Source organism: Scylla paramamosain, chromosome 32, assembly GCF_035594125.1.
Source record: "Scylla paramamosain isolate STU-SP2022 chromosome 32, ASM3559412v1, whole genome shotgun sequence".
Taxonomy (NCBI): Eukaryota; Metazoa; Arthropoda; class Malacostraca; order Decapoda; family Portunidae; genus Scylla; species Scylla paramamosain.
In genome coordinates this window covers 17,611,387-17,628,336 of record NC_087182.1, presented here as the reverse complement: position 1 = coordinate 17,628,336, position 16,950 = coordinate 17,611,387, and the positions used below count along the sequence as shown (strand labels likewise).

Below are 16,950 nucleotides of genomic sequence, written 5' to 3'. Positions count from 1 at the left end.
TCACACACCAGGGTGGTTGTTAGTAAGGACCTGTCATCTTCCCCTTGGAGGAACCCAGGAGCTCACTTGGATTTTAATTTAATATCAGAGAGAGAGAGAGAGAGAGAGAGAGAGAGAGAGAGAGAGAGAGAGAGAGAGAGAGAGAGAGAGAGAGAGAGTGTGTGTGTGTGTGTGTGTGTGTGTGTGTGTGTGTGTGTGTGTGTGTGTGCACCCTATCTTGGCTAACTCCTGTCATGGGGATAAGAGCTTGGTATGCAGTAAGAAGAGTGGTGTACACATTGGTTTCAACAGACAATTCCCCTGTAGTCTTCTCCATGAGTATCAGTACAACCACAACACAACACAATACAATCCTTGTATTTTACAGTACATACTAATTATTTACATCCTTCACTAAAAATAGACAAAATATTAATGGTTTTGCATTCTGCAACTCATGCATAACTATTAACTAGTTATAAATTAAGTTATACTGCTGAACTTACAATATGTAACTTAACATACCACAATCTCAAAATACTTAAAAATAAAGAAATGCATGTTGAAGGGGCAGTCAGAAGTGACAAATCAAGATATAGATAAAGAGCTTCAATAATAAAGGACTCAACAGAATAGTTCACCACTGTGAGTCGCACACAACACTGAGCCACAGAGCAGAGAATGCACCTTTATTTTCTTTCCTTCACATGAGAAGCTGTGTGCCAGGGCACCAATACCACCAATGAAATTCTCAACAGGCTTCATGACAAGTGCAACAGAAGACAAAACACTGCTGTTTTATCAACTAAACCTATGCATTCAAGAGCTCTCTGTGATTCAGTACAGTGGCAGACAGCCTCACTAGTCCTCCACGGGAGTGATCAAATATCACATCTCATATCACCAAAAGATACGTCACAATAAATGTACGTAAATGGTCACAAGCCGCATATCTTGCACACTTAATGGGTAAATGTTCTAGTTTAGCACACTAGACTACTTGATGAATCTGTCATTCAGTTTTTTCATTCCTACACTGGAATTAAGAAAGTTTTCACTGTTTTAAAAGCTATTCCTGAGCAGGTAATTTCAATACCACAGAGCCATTCATCATTGTGGGCAATTAAATGGTAAAATTTTCCTTATCCAAACTACTGTTATAAAAAAATCACAATAATTCATATAGAATCAGTTCACATTTTTCAATATTGAATAATTTTCAAGTATGTGTGACTTAGGCTACCTTAAAAACTAATATTCATGGAATGCATAAGTCATTCATAATAATGAAACCTAATTCTTGTGTGGTGATAGTGAGTATTACGTAACAGATACCAAAGTATTATTATTCATTGTCTAAGTTCTGTAATTAATAATTACAGTAAAACAATGCAATCATGATAAAAGTAAGGCCTCAGAATCATGAAATCAAGAGATTCAACAGAAAGAGTTGAATGTGTTTAACCAGTATCTTGCCTGGAGTCTTATAAAGAAAAGAAACTTCACCTCTTTGGTAATCAGGACACAATATACCGACAAATCTCATGTCTGCATGTTACTGGTGCATGAGTGTGGCCACTGAGACCGAGCCATCCAGGGCGGCGGCAACAGAGGTGCCGCACTGCAGGGTGTGGCACCAGTCCACGGTCATCACTGGAGTCTTGCTGCTGCCCATCGCCATAACCTGCTCCAGCCCTGTGTCTCCAACCTGTTTGCACATACAAAACACTGTAGCAGTTTTCTTTCATACTTTCAACTTCTTTGCATTGTGAAAATTTATGGTTAATAAATCTTGACATGGTAAATCTGCATAATAGAGCTGATTGCATTCATATTCAAAAGCATTTTCCCAAACATCAGCTACCAGACCTCTGTATGACAGCACACACAAGAAATATCTAATTTACTGCACGTCAAGCATCCACTCATTAGAAAAAATCAATAATAGATTACCACTATCATGTCCCTTTGGAACATCATGGAAACACTGAGGAATTCATGAGCAGTTGCAATAAAGAGGCCATGGGAGGGTGTTACTGATACTGAACCATTGGTGAGGCACCCATGGCAATGCAAATCTAACATTACAGTCCGGTCACAAGTGGTCATCAAGTCTCAAGTAAATTAAAGTTGGCCTTGACTGTCCTGTCACTGCTGGCTGATGAAAAACTCACACTATGACATGCTGGCAACACACCTTATAGATAATCGGTCCTGTGGGAGAGCAGGTAAGCAGGTGCTCTCCATCCTGGTGCAGAGCAAAGAGTGGTCCATATGGCCGGAGGAGAACACTGCGCCCCCCAGACCCTCCTGAGGCCCCACCCACCCCCACTAGGAAGGGCCCGGCGGCACGCTCATGCAGCACCTGATCCATGATGTGTGCTCCAGTCTGGGCCATGCTCCAGCAGGCAAACTGCCAAACAAACACCACAACAGTATGAGAAGCCTTATGAAATTATTGCTATGGTAACTATCTATATACCTACAGTATATATCTTTCTATTCAATTATCAATGGTCCATATCCTCATCGGTGTGAAAGGCTCCACATATCCCTGCACCTGTCAGCCTTGTTACCCTACTGGTAGTCTCTAGCAGTCTCCCTACACAACCCTTGGTCTCTTGGATCCTTCTGAACCACCTAATTTCAAATTTTCTTAGACTCAGGAAACTCATTTCAAATATCACTCTGTCATCTGCTCTACACACAGTGTATAAAGGATTATATATATATATATATATATATATATATATATATATATATATATATATATATATATATATATATATATATATATATATATATATATATATATATATATATATATATATAAAACAAAGCGCAAGTCCACCACATGCTTTCTTCAAACATGAAATAATAAAGAGTTCTTGTCTAATTTAAAAACTCTTCAATCAATTAATTTATTCTCCCTCAATCAATGGAATGCTTTCAGAAGGAACACTATTGCTTACTGTTTGCAGAATCCCTCCCTCAAAGTGCCAAGAGGAAGGCACACCATACAACACCAAGACTCACCCTGTTGTCACTGCCAATAGTGTAGATGTTGTTCTCCTGTGGTGAGAGTCGCACAGTGAACACCTCTCCCTGGTGGGCGGGCCAGGATGCCACCACGTCAGGCCGCCGCAGGTCAATGATGCGCACTGAGCCGTCATTGCAGCCACACACCAGCAGCCCCCCGTTGTGGTTCATGATGCAGCTGTTCACCACACCACCCTCCAGCTTGTAAGAACTCTGCAATCCAAGGCTTTCTTTTTTAGATGTCTACTTATTCTCTAAAATCCCTGCTTTTTTTTTTTTCCTACATGCAAGAAGGGCACTGGCCAATGGCAACAAAAAGAGGCAAAGACAGGCCCATTGAGAGTGCCAGTCCCAAAAGAAAGGTCAAAAGGATCATTCAAAATTGGAGGATAAGCACCTTGAAACATCTTGCATCAATTCTCACAACTATTCACAAGACTCTTCTGATAAAACTATTCTTTCTACAGTACATAGGTTATAATGGGAGATGGCAAAGATCATACATCAATCTTTTGGCTCTTCATGTCCAGGGTGTGGAGAGCTGGGGGTGCCGGGGAGGTGGAGGTGCCCTGTGGCCGGACTCGAGGCACCACGCTCACCACTGCACTCGTTTCACTGGGACTCATCTTCACTCCCATTATCCTGGTCAAGAAGTGGCATAGATCTTATAAATTATGATTATGGAGGGAGACTAAGCAGATCAATGGACTTGAGACTGAAAGAAGACCTTGTATACACTGAAACAAAACCACTGACTTACCTCTGATCCTTGAGAACGTGGCAAGTCTCCGGCCCAAGCTCCCATACAGTCTTCTTGTCTCTAGTGTCAAAGAGACGCAGGGTAGCTGTCTTGGTGGCCACCAGGAGGAGGCGTTCCCCTCTTGGTAGCCACTCCACTGCCGTGACTGAGCTCTTCACCACCACCCCACAGTGTGTTCTGGGGGAGGTGAAGCACAGAGGAAACACTATGTAAGTCAGGAATGGTTGGGTAATGTGCAGGTTAAGTATCAGTGTTTAGGTTATGATCTTGCTGTGTGGCTGAGCAAAGTTTGGTACCCCATCATACAGATGTCAGTGTTAGACGCTCCACTGGAGGTACACAGTGTTTGGGTGAAATAAAGGACACTGTCACTCACCTTGGGGAAGGGGAGGGTGACCAAAGCTTCACCACGCCATCGATGTCTGCAGAGGCCACCAGGGTGCCAGAGGGGTTGAACACTGCGTGTGTCACCACTGCCCTGTGCTCATTGTACTCCTCCTGCATCACACAAACAAGAGGAGGCACTCAGAACACAGAAAGACAGATAGAGAGATTGACAGACACCAAACACATGTGGAATTTTGTAACAGTGTGGTGCTAAATCCCAAATAAAAACAATAAGACAAAAATATGATCCAAAAATAGCCATGGCAAAACAGCTTGATAAACTGAAGTATTAGAAAAGAACACACCATAAAACAAAGAAAATAAATTAAACAAAACTTGAACCCCTAATGTTAAAAGATTACCTCCAAAGAACACAATACTAAAACAACCACTCTCTTAGCCCCTTGACTCTTGACAGAGAAAAGAAAGCACTCATGCTCTCACTTTACAAGGATCAGCCACACAGCTTGGAAAGTTTGGTCTGGAATAAATAAAGTAAATCAAGGTGTGAAGTGTATATCAGCTTGGAACAGAGAAACAATCACCCACCTGTCCCAACAGCAGGAAGGATGACTTGTCGCTTGTCACATCCAGCTTGGAGGACACTGATAGCTCCTCCTGCGGCCGGGCCTTGGTTGGGGAGCGAGAGGAACGTCCCCCTGCAACAGAAGTGGCCTGGACCAGTCTCTTGACAGGGACGTGCTCTGGTACACTGTTGCGACTAGAGACAGTATTGGTTAGGGTAATGATATGTGCACATGCTCAAAAAATATCCTTACACATTAAGTATGATACAAACTGACACCAAGGATGGATTCATTGATAACAGGCTACTCATGCTGGCATCTCTGTGTATGCTTAATACAGCTGCCCCTGTGTGAGTCAAGTAAGCAGCACTTGTAAATGAAGCAAAATGTAGTTAGCTAGATTGATACACAGATATATTTAATTCTTTCCCACGCATACTTCAGCCAGGTTCTATTTGGCACCCCTCACACTGACACACTTACCAACCCTGCTGACACTAATGGGTTATTTGGAGTGGAACTGTAATGATACTCTTTTGTGTGTACATGGTACATATATCTGATGCTCGTACCTACGGACTGCAATGAAGGAAATAAAACTGAAACATCTCCATTTATTACTTTAGTTACATTACCTCTTTGCATGCTCTGTTCCAGATCCTTTCATTATTCTTTTCTTTTTTTTCTCACACATATATTCCAGAACTCTGTCATCTCTTCACACCACATTTACCTCTCACACACACACACACACACACACACACACACACACACACACACACACATAGTCATGTCCCCTTCTAACATTATTTTTCATCAGACAAAACCAACTTACAGTGTTACATTTCATCTCATCAATAACACCATATTTAATTTCTGTGCTCCTACTTGAAGCATCACATCTGTTGTACACACTACCCTTGCCTCACTGTCCTTTGCAACCCATAGGCATTATTACCAGGAACACTCACTTGGAAGAAGTACCAGCAACACTTGACGATCTAGTTCTTTTCTTTTCCTCAGCTGGAACTTGTGTGGAGGTTCTTCTTAATGCTGAGTGGCTGGACACCTGGGGAAGCACCATGACCAGTGTTGGTATGTGAGGCAATGCAAGGCTTCCTAAATGCAACTCTTCATTATGGGAAAGACTTCTACTGTAGGTATCCATTGGAAAGCTGGTGTAGGGATTAGTTTTCATGAGGATCCATTTACTTACTATTCGTCGTTTCTTGCTCAAGTGAAGTGGCATCCGGGAAAGAAGCAGTGAAATAAAACAACAAAAGAAAATAGGAAAAATAAATGTCAAAAGTAAAATAAAAGAGTTAACATAAACACTATGAGAACAAAAAGAAAACGAGAAAAATGCACCTATGCTTTCCTTCACTTTCTTTATTTTTCTGGTGAATATCTTGCAAACGGAGAGACTTGTGGAATAAAGTGATGTGTAATTCTTGAGGGCATATATCCACCTACATACATACCAGAACTCCCCTTAAAAGGAGAAAAGCAAGACCAGGTGTATGCATAAAGGTTTAGGAGGAAGTGAACCACACCTCCCCTCTGTCCCTGCCTCAATAGGAATACACATAGTGAGGGGTTCCTAGTCCCCTTGCCCTGTCCCTTATAATAACATTAACAACACCACCACCACCACCATCACAAACTACAACAATAACAACAACAACAATAAAAATAATAATAATAATAATAATAATAATAATAATAATAATAATAATAATAATAATAATAATTTAATTTTCACCGGGAGTCAAAGATAATTTAGTATAAAATAAGAAACTCAAAGAAAATATTAAAAAAGGCAATAAATGTGCATATATCAAAGTAACAAAAAATGAACATTGGAAATAAGAATGGTTACATTATGTACATAAACAGATCTTACAAACATTAAAATACAGGGACAAGTATTCTGTGCCCTGTGTTCTGCAGCTGGACTGATGACTGAACAATTCAGTAGTATCACAGGGAGTTCATGCCTTGCTGTGGATTTATTTATTTATTTATTTTATTTTTTTTCATGTAGGAGGGACACCAGCCGAGGGAGAAAAAAAAAAAAAAAAGCCCACTGAGATGCCGGCCCCTGAATAGGGTCCAAAGTGGTACCCAAAAATTGAAGGATAAGTGTCTTGAAACCTCCCTCTTGAAGGAATTAGGAAGGTGGAAATACAGAAGCAGGCAGGGAGTTCCAGAGTTTACCAGAGACAGGGGTGAATGACTGAGAATACTGGTTAACTCTTGCATTAGAGAGGTAGACAGAATAGGGGTGAGAGAAAGAAGAAAGTCTTGTGCAGCGAGACTATGGGAGGAGGGGAGGCATACATGGGGTCACCATGTCCCTACCTCATAGAGTATACATGGCTCCTTCTGAAGCATCATGGAAACAGTAAGAAATTGATCTGAAGGTGGGATAAATTGGCCAGGAGAGAATGTTGTTGGGAACTTAACTCCTGGCAGGACACTGAAAGTAGTAGATATGAGTCTGATGAGTTACCCATGAGTGGTCACCAAGGCCCAGTGGACTTTGGTCAGCCTTGACTGTGCTGGCATTACACATGTACAAAACTGTATTCACCTGAGTGCCTGCTGGGGCCTGGGTGGTGGATGGGCTGGCCTGCTGGGGTGCCGTGGCTGCCGGGATTGTGGTTGTGGCCGTGGCCCCTCGCCGCCCCAGGATCGGGGAGGTGGGCAACCCGGCGCCGAAGCCAAACAAAATGTTCTTGATGAATTTCCCTTGATTGTCAGTTGATGGCGCTTCTCTGTAAAATGTTCCTTGTTACTCTTTGAGTTACGTTCCTTTTCTATGTGCTAATACTGGTGAACTGTGATTCATAAACACTTGATATTACAAAGTTTGAAGGTTTTCCTGATTTAGGAATGTAGACTTTGCATTTACAAATAAAATCTCAAAAGTGTACTCCATAAAGACTGAAAATGCATTAAATGGAGGGAAAAAATCTATGGTTAATTATGATTTAAGAGTTCCAAATTTATGAATATTCTTATAGAACATATTTCATGTGAGCCTCACAACTGACAAGAACTTGTCACTAACCAACACTGTCAACAAATCAAGACTCTGGTCTGATAAAGTAACTTTTTAACATCTGGGGAATACAATAGCAGCATTCTTCTAATACAAGTACTGTGTGTGGTTGCCCTGTGCTATCATCAGAGGTGCTAGTCTGTCTGTCTACTATCAGCCTTGTAGACTGAACAGACTCCAAGAAAGACAGCTGACAAAATGTTATGGCTTGTCTTAATTATGAGGATAAAAATACAGATTGAGTTCCCAGCCACTCCACCCCTAGTTGCCTTTCCTGATCCTCAGGGAATACAGCAACAGTTTTCTTCCCTTAGCCACAGCCAGCAGCCAGGCTGTCCCCTACAACTCAGGGAATATAGGTAGTAAAGCATACCTACTTGAATCTGATGTATACCTGCTGAGAGAAAACTGACTAAACAAGAATAAGAAATAAAAAATAACTGAGTAAAATCAAATTAATAAATAAATAATGATAAAATTAATAGTAAATAAATAAACAGATAAACTAATAAATCTCTGATACAATATGTAAGTGTCCTCAAAGCAAAAAGGTGTCAAGCTGGAAGGTAATGTCTGATACCTTTGTGGTTCATGTTATCAGCACAGGCAAAAGTTCCAAGTTAGAAGGTACTTTACACTTCAAAATGCAAGTACTTTAAGGGCTCAGGCTGTATCTTTTGAGAATCAAAATTCTGTCTTTTGATATCCCCACTGAAGGCAGAGGCTGGAGTGGCAGGGAGTGGCATTGAAGCTCTCCCTAGCCACCTCAGTCATGTGATTTGTGGCTTACACTGAGAAATGGATTAATAAAACAATATTTTCAAAGTGGATAAACTTTAATTACACTTTTTATTGACAATTAAGCACTGACAGGAACTAATGGTAGCACCACTCAGGTAACATCACCTTCTGCTTAGACAATAAATCATCTACATTTACTTAACCCCATAATGGACATTAATATTGGTGGGAGACAGTGTGTGGAAGAGACTAATAAAATTATACTAAAGAATAATTAAAGCTCAAATACTAAGCACCTGTAACGGCTACTTAGCACACACACACACACACACACACACACACACACACACACACACACACACACACGCCATTTTTTCGAACAACTGCTTAATATTCTCAATGTCATTCTGCCTTCACTTTTTAGCTCCTGACAGAATGAGACAAGAAAGCTGCATGTCTTTTCCTCCTCTCATAAAAAGTACCTAATTTCTGTATTAATCTCTAAATTTGTACCAAATGATCCAGTGTAAAGAGACAGCAGGCAAACACAGCAAGGTAATAACTACGATGATGCAACACTGATGCAGGAGTGAACCTAACACAAGCATGACACTCTGTGGGAAACACTGCTGTCATCTATGGTGAGTGGGAGGCAGGAGGTATGTATCTACTTAAATCAGGACTGTTAGTTTTCTTAGCTACAATAAACATAAAACATTAAAACATTCCGGTGCTAACTCCTTACTGAAAACGCTCAAGAGAATAGAGATGAATAGAGATATTATACCTTCATTAAAGTTAAGATGTGACTTATGAAAGTTACATTCCTTAAAACTTGTGAATCTAAACACTAAGAATCAAGATCAAGTGATTTTGAACTGTTTTTTATTTTATGCTTTTTCCAGTATTTCTGAATTGAATATTTGAGAATGAGACTGCCACCTTTAAAAATCTGAACTCTGCATCATGTCAGGGCAAAATTAATCTTAATAATCTTGGTAATTAATAAATCATGATATGCCTGTAAGTAAACTCAATATATATACTTAAAAAATATGAGGACTTAGAAGTGCTAAAAACTTCTTACAATTCTGAGTAACAGATGTCTTCTCAAAATTTACCAACTAGACAATATGTGAAGTAAGAGTCAAAAAAATCTAATATTAAAAAGACACATAACAAATCAGCTTATGCTACGAGTGATCTAAGACTATCTAAGGCTGGCTCAAGGCAGTACTTAGAACTTATATCATCTAGTGTTAGCACCAACATTGTACTTGATGAGTGATGCAAGGCACTTACATCACAGTGCACAGGACCTGAGCTACACTCATTTGGTCCTGTCTCAACTGGCATCCAGCTTTCCTCCAGTAGATGTATAGATGTACATTGCTTGCTACAGTCACCTCTTCCTCTTTTGGTTAATTTTTGATATGTATTCTTCTATGAGGGAGGCTGTATTTTTCATGATATTCAAATACCTTCCTTTTCTCAATTATCTTGCTTTTTTTCATTGCCACAATATTACATAAATCTTTCCTATCTTATTCTTCCCATTCATTTATTAATCCATATATTTCAATGGAATCTTCTCCCTCTCTCCTTCCCTTCACTACTGTGGGACTATTTGATGGATCTCCCAATTCAAGCTTGCTACAGTAGTACATAAATCTTTCCCATCTTATTCTTCCCATTCATTCATTAGTCCATATATTTCAACAGAATCTTCTCCTTTTCTCCCTCCCTTCAATATTGTGGGACTACTTAGTGGATCTCCTAACTCAAGCTTATTTCTCTATCTACGCTGCATTCCATCACTCTTGCAGAATATCAACACCATATAATCCAACATCTCAAGAACACAGCAAAATCATCTCCCATTCAAACCTCCATTCATAAAAATGAGGAAAGACAAGCACACAAAACTGGAGAGTGAGAGAGAGGAGAGAGAGAGAGAGAGAGAGAGAGAGAGAGGAGAGAGAGAGAGGAGAGAGAGAGGAGGAGAGAGAGAGAGAGAGAGAGAGAGAGGAGAGAGAGGAGAGAGAGAGAGAGAGAGAGAGAGAGAGAGAGAGAGTGAGAGAGAGAGAGAGAGGAGAGAGAGAGAGAGAGTGAGAGAGAGAAGAGAGGAGAGAGAGAGAGAGAGAGAGAGAGGAGAGAGAGAGAGAGAGAAGAGAGAGAGAGGGAGAGAGAAAAAAAAAAGAAGAAGAAGAAGAAGGGAAAAAAAAGCAAAAAGAAAAAAGGCCCAAATCAAAATCTGGGTTTTCTTGCCTGTGAGCTGAGCGAGCTAATTCCTACACCACCAGGCAAGTCACACCAGCAGCCCTCATCAAGCAGACATGCTTTAACTTAACTCACAAACAACAATAGTGTGACGTGAGAAATGTGAGTAAAGTAGAACATCAATTTAATGCGAATTAGGGTCCACAAGAGTTCACTTTAAATCAATTTCACAGTAATTTAAAAAAAATGATTTAATGGAGAGGTTCTTATGGCAGGAAAAACAATTCACATTCAATTTCAATTCACTTAAAATCTAAGTTATTTGTTTCAAATCCATTTTTAGTCTTTCTTTTAGGTGCCATTCTACATCAATAATCTAAAATTAATTCATATTAAATTGGCATTCTACTGTAATGTGTAGCCCTGTCAGTGCCATGCAATGGGCTTTCCTTGAGGATGCCAGCATGGATGGAGAAACTAAGTGAGAACAATACTGACGGCTGTAAGGATGACTAGCATCATTTTGTGTACCATGGAAGAGTCAGACTGATACTGGCCTACTGCATGGCTGTGAGAGAGAGAGAGAGAGAGAGAGAGAGAGAGAGAGAGAGAGAGAGAGAGAGAGAGAGAGAGAGAGAGAGAGAGAGAGAGAGAGAGAGAGAGAGAGAGAGAGAGAGAGAGAGAGAGAGAGAGAGAGAGAGAGAGAGAGAGAGAGAGAGAGAGAGAGAGAGAGAGAGAGAGAGAGAGAGAGAGAGAGAGAGAGAGAGAGAGAGAGAGAGAGAGAGAGAGAGAGAGAGAGAGAGATAATGTGTATTGTAATTTGAAAATGCATCACAAAACATACTGATAATATTATGCTGTGATATGATCTATATCACTGTACTGCCTCTGCACTGTACTGACACGAACAAGTGAATAAACTATGTAACGATAATCTCAGCAATATATGTGTCTGTCCACTGGCTGAGAAGGATGTGAGCTTGCATCTTTTTAAATGTACTTTAGGAATCTAACACTTGGTACACCCAACTGATTCCTCTGTATCTTAAACCCCACACAGAAAGTGAAGCATCTCATGTTGTGAGACAACTAAATAGTTCGATATTTGTATACATAAATATTACATGTACGAAAGCCATGCAAAGACGACCTGTGCAAAATGTATCGAACCTAATCAGTAGAACCCTTCTCTTTGGCGTCTTTGTCTGAGCACACCTGATACCAGACGTATCAAATAGTGACTAATAAAACCAGATCTGATATGTAAGTAAAGGCCTTGTTGCACAATCGGTCAGCGAGTGAGTTGTCCGGTCGCTTCTCACCAGTTTGGCTGACGAGTGTAGTTCAGTTAGAGTTTTGCATTATTGACGAACCTACTTGAGTAAGGATGGTGTTTTAATTCCACAAGCTTATATGATCAGTCTCCACATATTCTCCACTCTTGTACTGAATCACCACACTTGTCCACTGGTCGAGTGACAAAGCCTTTAGAAGAGCAAGTTGAATGTTGTAGTAAGAGGAAACACAGAATGAAGCAGAGGTACTTTTATCCAGTAACATTTCAGCTACTGCCTTCTTCAGAAGGCATAAAGAAGGCAACAGCTGAAACATTAGAGACATTAAGTACTTCTGCATCTCTCCACTGTACAGTAGTGACAAGACAACCATGGCCAACATTAGGACAATAAGGCACTGGTGATCATTTATGGCCTTACTAGTAACATGTCAGACTTGCATGTTTACTAAGTATTCTGAGTGAGTCCTGCCAGGGTTCACTTCCCAGCAATAACCTTGCTTTTCTTGCCTTCAGATCAATATCTCAGTGTTTCCATGATGCTTCAAATGAGCATGACGCTGCTTCCTCTCACTGTCACATTCAACTCACAATCTAATATGTTGCTTTTCTCCATGACATGTCTCAGCCTGATCCACCTTCCCTCAGGGCATACAGAGACACACTCACTCACTGGGCAATGTTGTAGAAGTCATCCATGAGGTGTGGGGGGGGAGGAGGTTCGGGGGCATTCAGAAGCTCCAGGCTGCTCTGGTCGCTGGTGGTGAGGGCTGAAAGGCGGACACGAAGCTGCTCATTCTCCTCCTGCAAACGCGCAATCTTGGAGGCCTCCTCTTGGTAGCTGGCCAGGGTGGGCAGCTCTAGGCTCTGCCAGGGATGAATTACAGTCAACACTAAGAACTAAACCTCAGAAACAAGTAACAATATGAGAGAAAAAGACATGTTTTCAGGAGGTAAATAATAATGCCAGTCATACAAACTTGCAGACAACATGGCATAATAAAAGCAGGTACGTCATATACAAGATTAAACTTGTACATATTTTTCTACATTCAAGTATTATCTACCACCAATAAAAGCTTGTGTGCTACATGACATAAGAAAAGTAGATTTCTAAATATCAAAGGAAACCAGTACACTTTTTTTCCCCAAGATAGTTTGTTGGCTACTAGGGAGTGCAGTTTCTCAGGCAGTGACACATCTAACTACCATGCAGGATGTCCTGAGTTCAAATTTCAGCTTGCAGTTATAATTTTTCTCAGGTACCTGACCACTCCCAATTCCCCAAGCACTGATGCCAGAAGCCAGTGCAATTCAGTGGTGGTCGAGCCTGGATACATGGGGAAGGTTGTGTCAGGAATTACATGTAGCATGAAAATCTTTGCTACATCCTCATGCATACCTAGTTTGTTGAGGTGATCTCTAATGAGAGCAGCAAAAATAAATGTATGTTAGTTATGAGATATTGTACATTAACCTCAAAAAGTCACACAAGCAGCAAACAAGAAGTAGACACCAAACAACTAAGAAGAGCAGCAAGCAGATCTATTACGTGGCAGTCACACACCGGCCTGTGTTCAGAAACACTGCTCTTTCACCATGACTATTTTCAAAGACCACAATGATGATTAGCAAGGTACTCAAGAGTGTTTATTCTGTTCATAATGTAGAAATCTTGTTAATCTGCCACTAGAACCATAAAAACACCCTTAAGAACTTGTGTAACTTCAACTACAGCCTTTTAAAAGTAGTGGAGCTCCAGGGCAGAAGTATTTCAGAATAGACTGTACACTGAGCAGTTTTAACTCTTTCACTAATATTTGGGACATCTTTCCTCACTCCCTAAACACTGAGACATTTCATCTTGTTCTACAACCACAGCTAAACATTCAACCAATTAAAAACTGCAAAATCTATTCTTTTTATCCTTTCATCCCTTTCTTTCATGTACATGATCATAAAGATTTCATACTTTATTTATAATATTGTGAATTGTTGCTGGATTACCTGGAAGATGACGGCAAAGAAGTTGTGCAGGGAGACCAGAAGAGTGTCTTGCCACTGCCGTGTGAAGTACATGGCGAAGGATGGGTTCTCCTCCACCCCCTTCAGGTAAGGCAAAACTGTGAGGCAAACACCGAGATGTCACCCTGAGCTGCCTCTACTGCTGCTCTGCTACTACTGCTACACTGGAGTTTTTGTCTATCAATTAATTCTTCTTCTTTAAGGCAGCTCAATGAAAGGGAATCTGTATATCGTGATGAGCTTTAAGTCTTCTTTATTTTTTTCTATTTAATGGATTTTCAATATGTTGAATAATTTTGAGATTTTTATTAGTGATAGAACTATTGTATGTAAAACTTCAAAATTTATACTCTGCACATTCATAAACAAGAATTCACTTCCAATTTCCTACTATTATAATTCTTCTTATGTACATTTATACACTGCACATTCACAAACCACAATTCACCTCCAATTTCCTATTATTATCTTATGTTTTCACTAAGAGATTATTCCATATGGACATCTTCAGGCTACACGACTTACTGAACCACTCTCGCCACTCTGTCTGACTCTGCAAGTCTGCTGCCATCTTCTCAAAGAATTCGGTCAGCTTCTCATTCTTGTTGGTCTGGATGGTGTTGACAACGTACAGGCGCAGGATGCTGGTCTCAAGTTTCCGCACACCTGTCAGGACAGGGAACACCTTGCTGATTAATTAAAGGTACCAGGAATCTTCTACTTAGTGACATTTTAAGGAACATATTCTTAAATACTTTTGCACTGCACCCAAAGTACTACAAATTTTTAAGGATGTTTTACAGTTCTAGAAACAGACTAACAAGATTTCTACATTATTAACAGGAAAAGACTTGAAAATCTGGCCAATCATCTCTGTGGCCTTTGAAAATTAGGGGTAGCAAGAGCAAGGTTCAGAATATAGGCCCAATAGTAAAAGAGGGATGAACTGAAGAGCAGCTCACTTACAGCTACAGTGCACCACGACCTTTGTTCACTGTGTATTTGAAGGAAATATGCAAGACAAACTTGTAACTATATGATGTTGGCAGAGAGAGAGAGAGAGAGAGAGAGAGAGAGAGAGAGAGAGAGAGAGAGAGAGAGAGAGAGAGAGAGAGAGAGAGAGAGAGAGAGAGAGAGAGAGAGAGAGAGAGAGAGAGAGAGAGAGAGAGAGAGAGAGAGAGAGAGAGAGAGAGAGAGAGAGAGAGAGATGCCTAACTTAAACACTCTCTTCACAGGTTACAACTTGGCCTCACAGGGGAGCAGTGTGTGGGGCAGGCGGGCAAATATTCTCCTGTCGAGGTGTGCCCACAGCTCCCGCAGCCCCAGGAGGTCATAGGTCTGGATGCTGCTGACAATCTGGTCCACCAGTCGGTCCACCTGTGTGAGAGTCACATGATGCATTTCCTCCCAGTGATGATGGTATTCATAATGTCTATCATTCTGTGTATAATTCTTGTCATACTTCATAAGCCCACCAGGTTACCAAGCTTTGTGGGGGTAAAGAAATGAGAAACACTGGATAGGATGAATTGTGTTCAAACTGCAATTTTACCAGTCATGATTTGCTGGAGATATGGGGAGCAGAGCCGTCCATTAGCAAGGTTAGTGTCTTCAAAAGGTTAGGATACAGTAGAGGGGAGTATGGAGGATAGATATTCCCTGTTTGTTGACTAATTCTACGGAATTTTCGCCACAAAGCAGTGTTTTCTTAAATTTTTGATGTTTCCCAAATTTGGCTTATTTTGCCTTCACCCACCCTAACACTACGCTTTCCCACCACGTCCCCAAGCCTGCTTGTCCTAGAGAAGGGCGTCAACAAAATACGTAAGGAGCCGCTATTGGTAAGGTTTATCCTCCTTTACTAGCCACAAACCACACATTACCACAGACTCCCATGCTTGTCAGGGGAGATAGTAATACATCAGAGTAGATAATTTGTGACGAGTGTCACAATCATTGTAAACACACAAATTTATACCACTTCTTTGATTGAGGAGCATTATAGTTATATAAATAAAGCAGGATGTTAGTGCAGCCCTGGGAGGCTGTGCTGTCAGCCAGCAGGAAGCGTGTGGCTGAGGGGGAGGGTCACGCTGCCTGACTCCATAACAATCACCCACCCCACTCACTACACTCTTTTCCCTTTATCCTAACGCTTACACCCCTCCAGGCATCACTCACCCTGAAGCCCTTGTCCTTGTCGATCTTGATTTCATTGTCGAGTGTCCTAAGAGTGTGCGTGAAGCCGCGGAAGAGCAGATATTCCTTGACCAGGTCGTCGAGATACTGAATATGTGACATGACAATCCCGAGTGGCGGTGGAGGAGGAGGACTGCTTGATCTTGACTCCTCTTCTTCTTGTGGGTTTCATTTAAAGTGATCCCTGCGATAAATTATTTCTATGTAAACAATGCAGAAATTTGTTGTATATATTTTTCATTGCTTTGCGGTATTTTTTTTATTTTGTCTGTGCCAGCTGCATGCAAGACATAAGTACGAGTCATACAGATCATTAATACTGGTAATGGTAATTGCTAGTTACACTATTTAATGAATTGTTAATAAATACACCTGTATGTAGCAATGCAACATGTAAGACCTTGAGGGAAAATAACTGCGCTGCTCAGCGAGGAGCTGTCACAGACAATGCTTCTTGACAAGAAAGACGCGCGAGGCTTGGTGATGTCATCCTGGTGCCTGTTTTCCCTGCTTCCTGTGAGATTCTGATTGTTAAAACAAAAATGTTTCTGAGCGAATATTATCAAGTACTTCATATTTCATCGCTATGGAACAGTAGGCTTACATACAACTAGGCACGCACACATACGAGGTGCGACCTAAAGGTGACCGATTTTTTTTTTTTTTCATGTGTGTTGGTGATTTGACCAACCGGTGATTCATCATGTACACCTCA

General features: G+C 40.8%; 1 protein-coding gene across 1 annotated transcript; it reads right to left on the bottom strand.

The window, feature by feature from the left end:
- Positions 1 to 99: 99 nt before the first annotated feature.
- On the bottom strand, positions 100 to 16,402 carry LOC135089316 (WD repeat-containing protein 91-like). The gene is made up of 14 exons (XM_063984849.1): positions 16,218 to 16,402; positions 15,290 to 15,413; positions 14,562 to 14,702; positions 14,019 to 14,134; positions 12,685 to 12,878; positions 7,286 to 7,469; positions 5,664 to 5,761; positions 4,715 to 4,886; positions 4,155 to 4,276; positions 3,779 to 3,955; positions 3,522 to 3,660; positions 3,016 to 3,231; positions 2,177 to 2,392; positions 100 to 1,687 (listed from the first exon to the last, which is right to left on the bottom strand). Exons 1-14 carry the CDS (start codon positions 16,335 to 16,337, stop codon positions 1,535 to 1,537), a joined length of 2,172 nt encoding a protein of 723 aa, XP_063840919.1. The 5' UTR covers positions 16,338 to 16,402; the 3' UTR covers positions 100 to 1,534.
- Between the last annotated feature and the right edge of the window lie 548 nt (positions 16,403 to 16,950).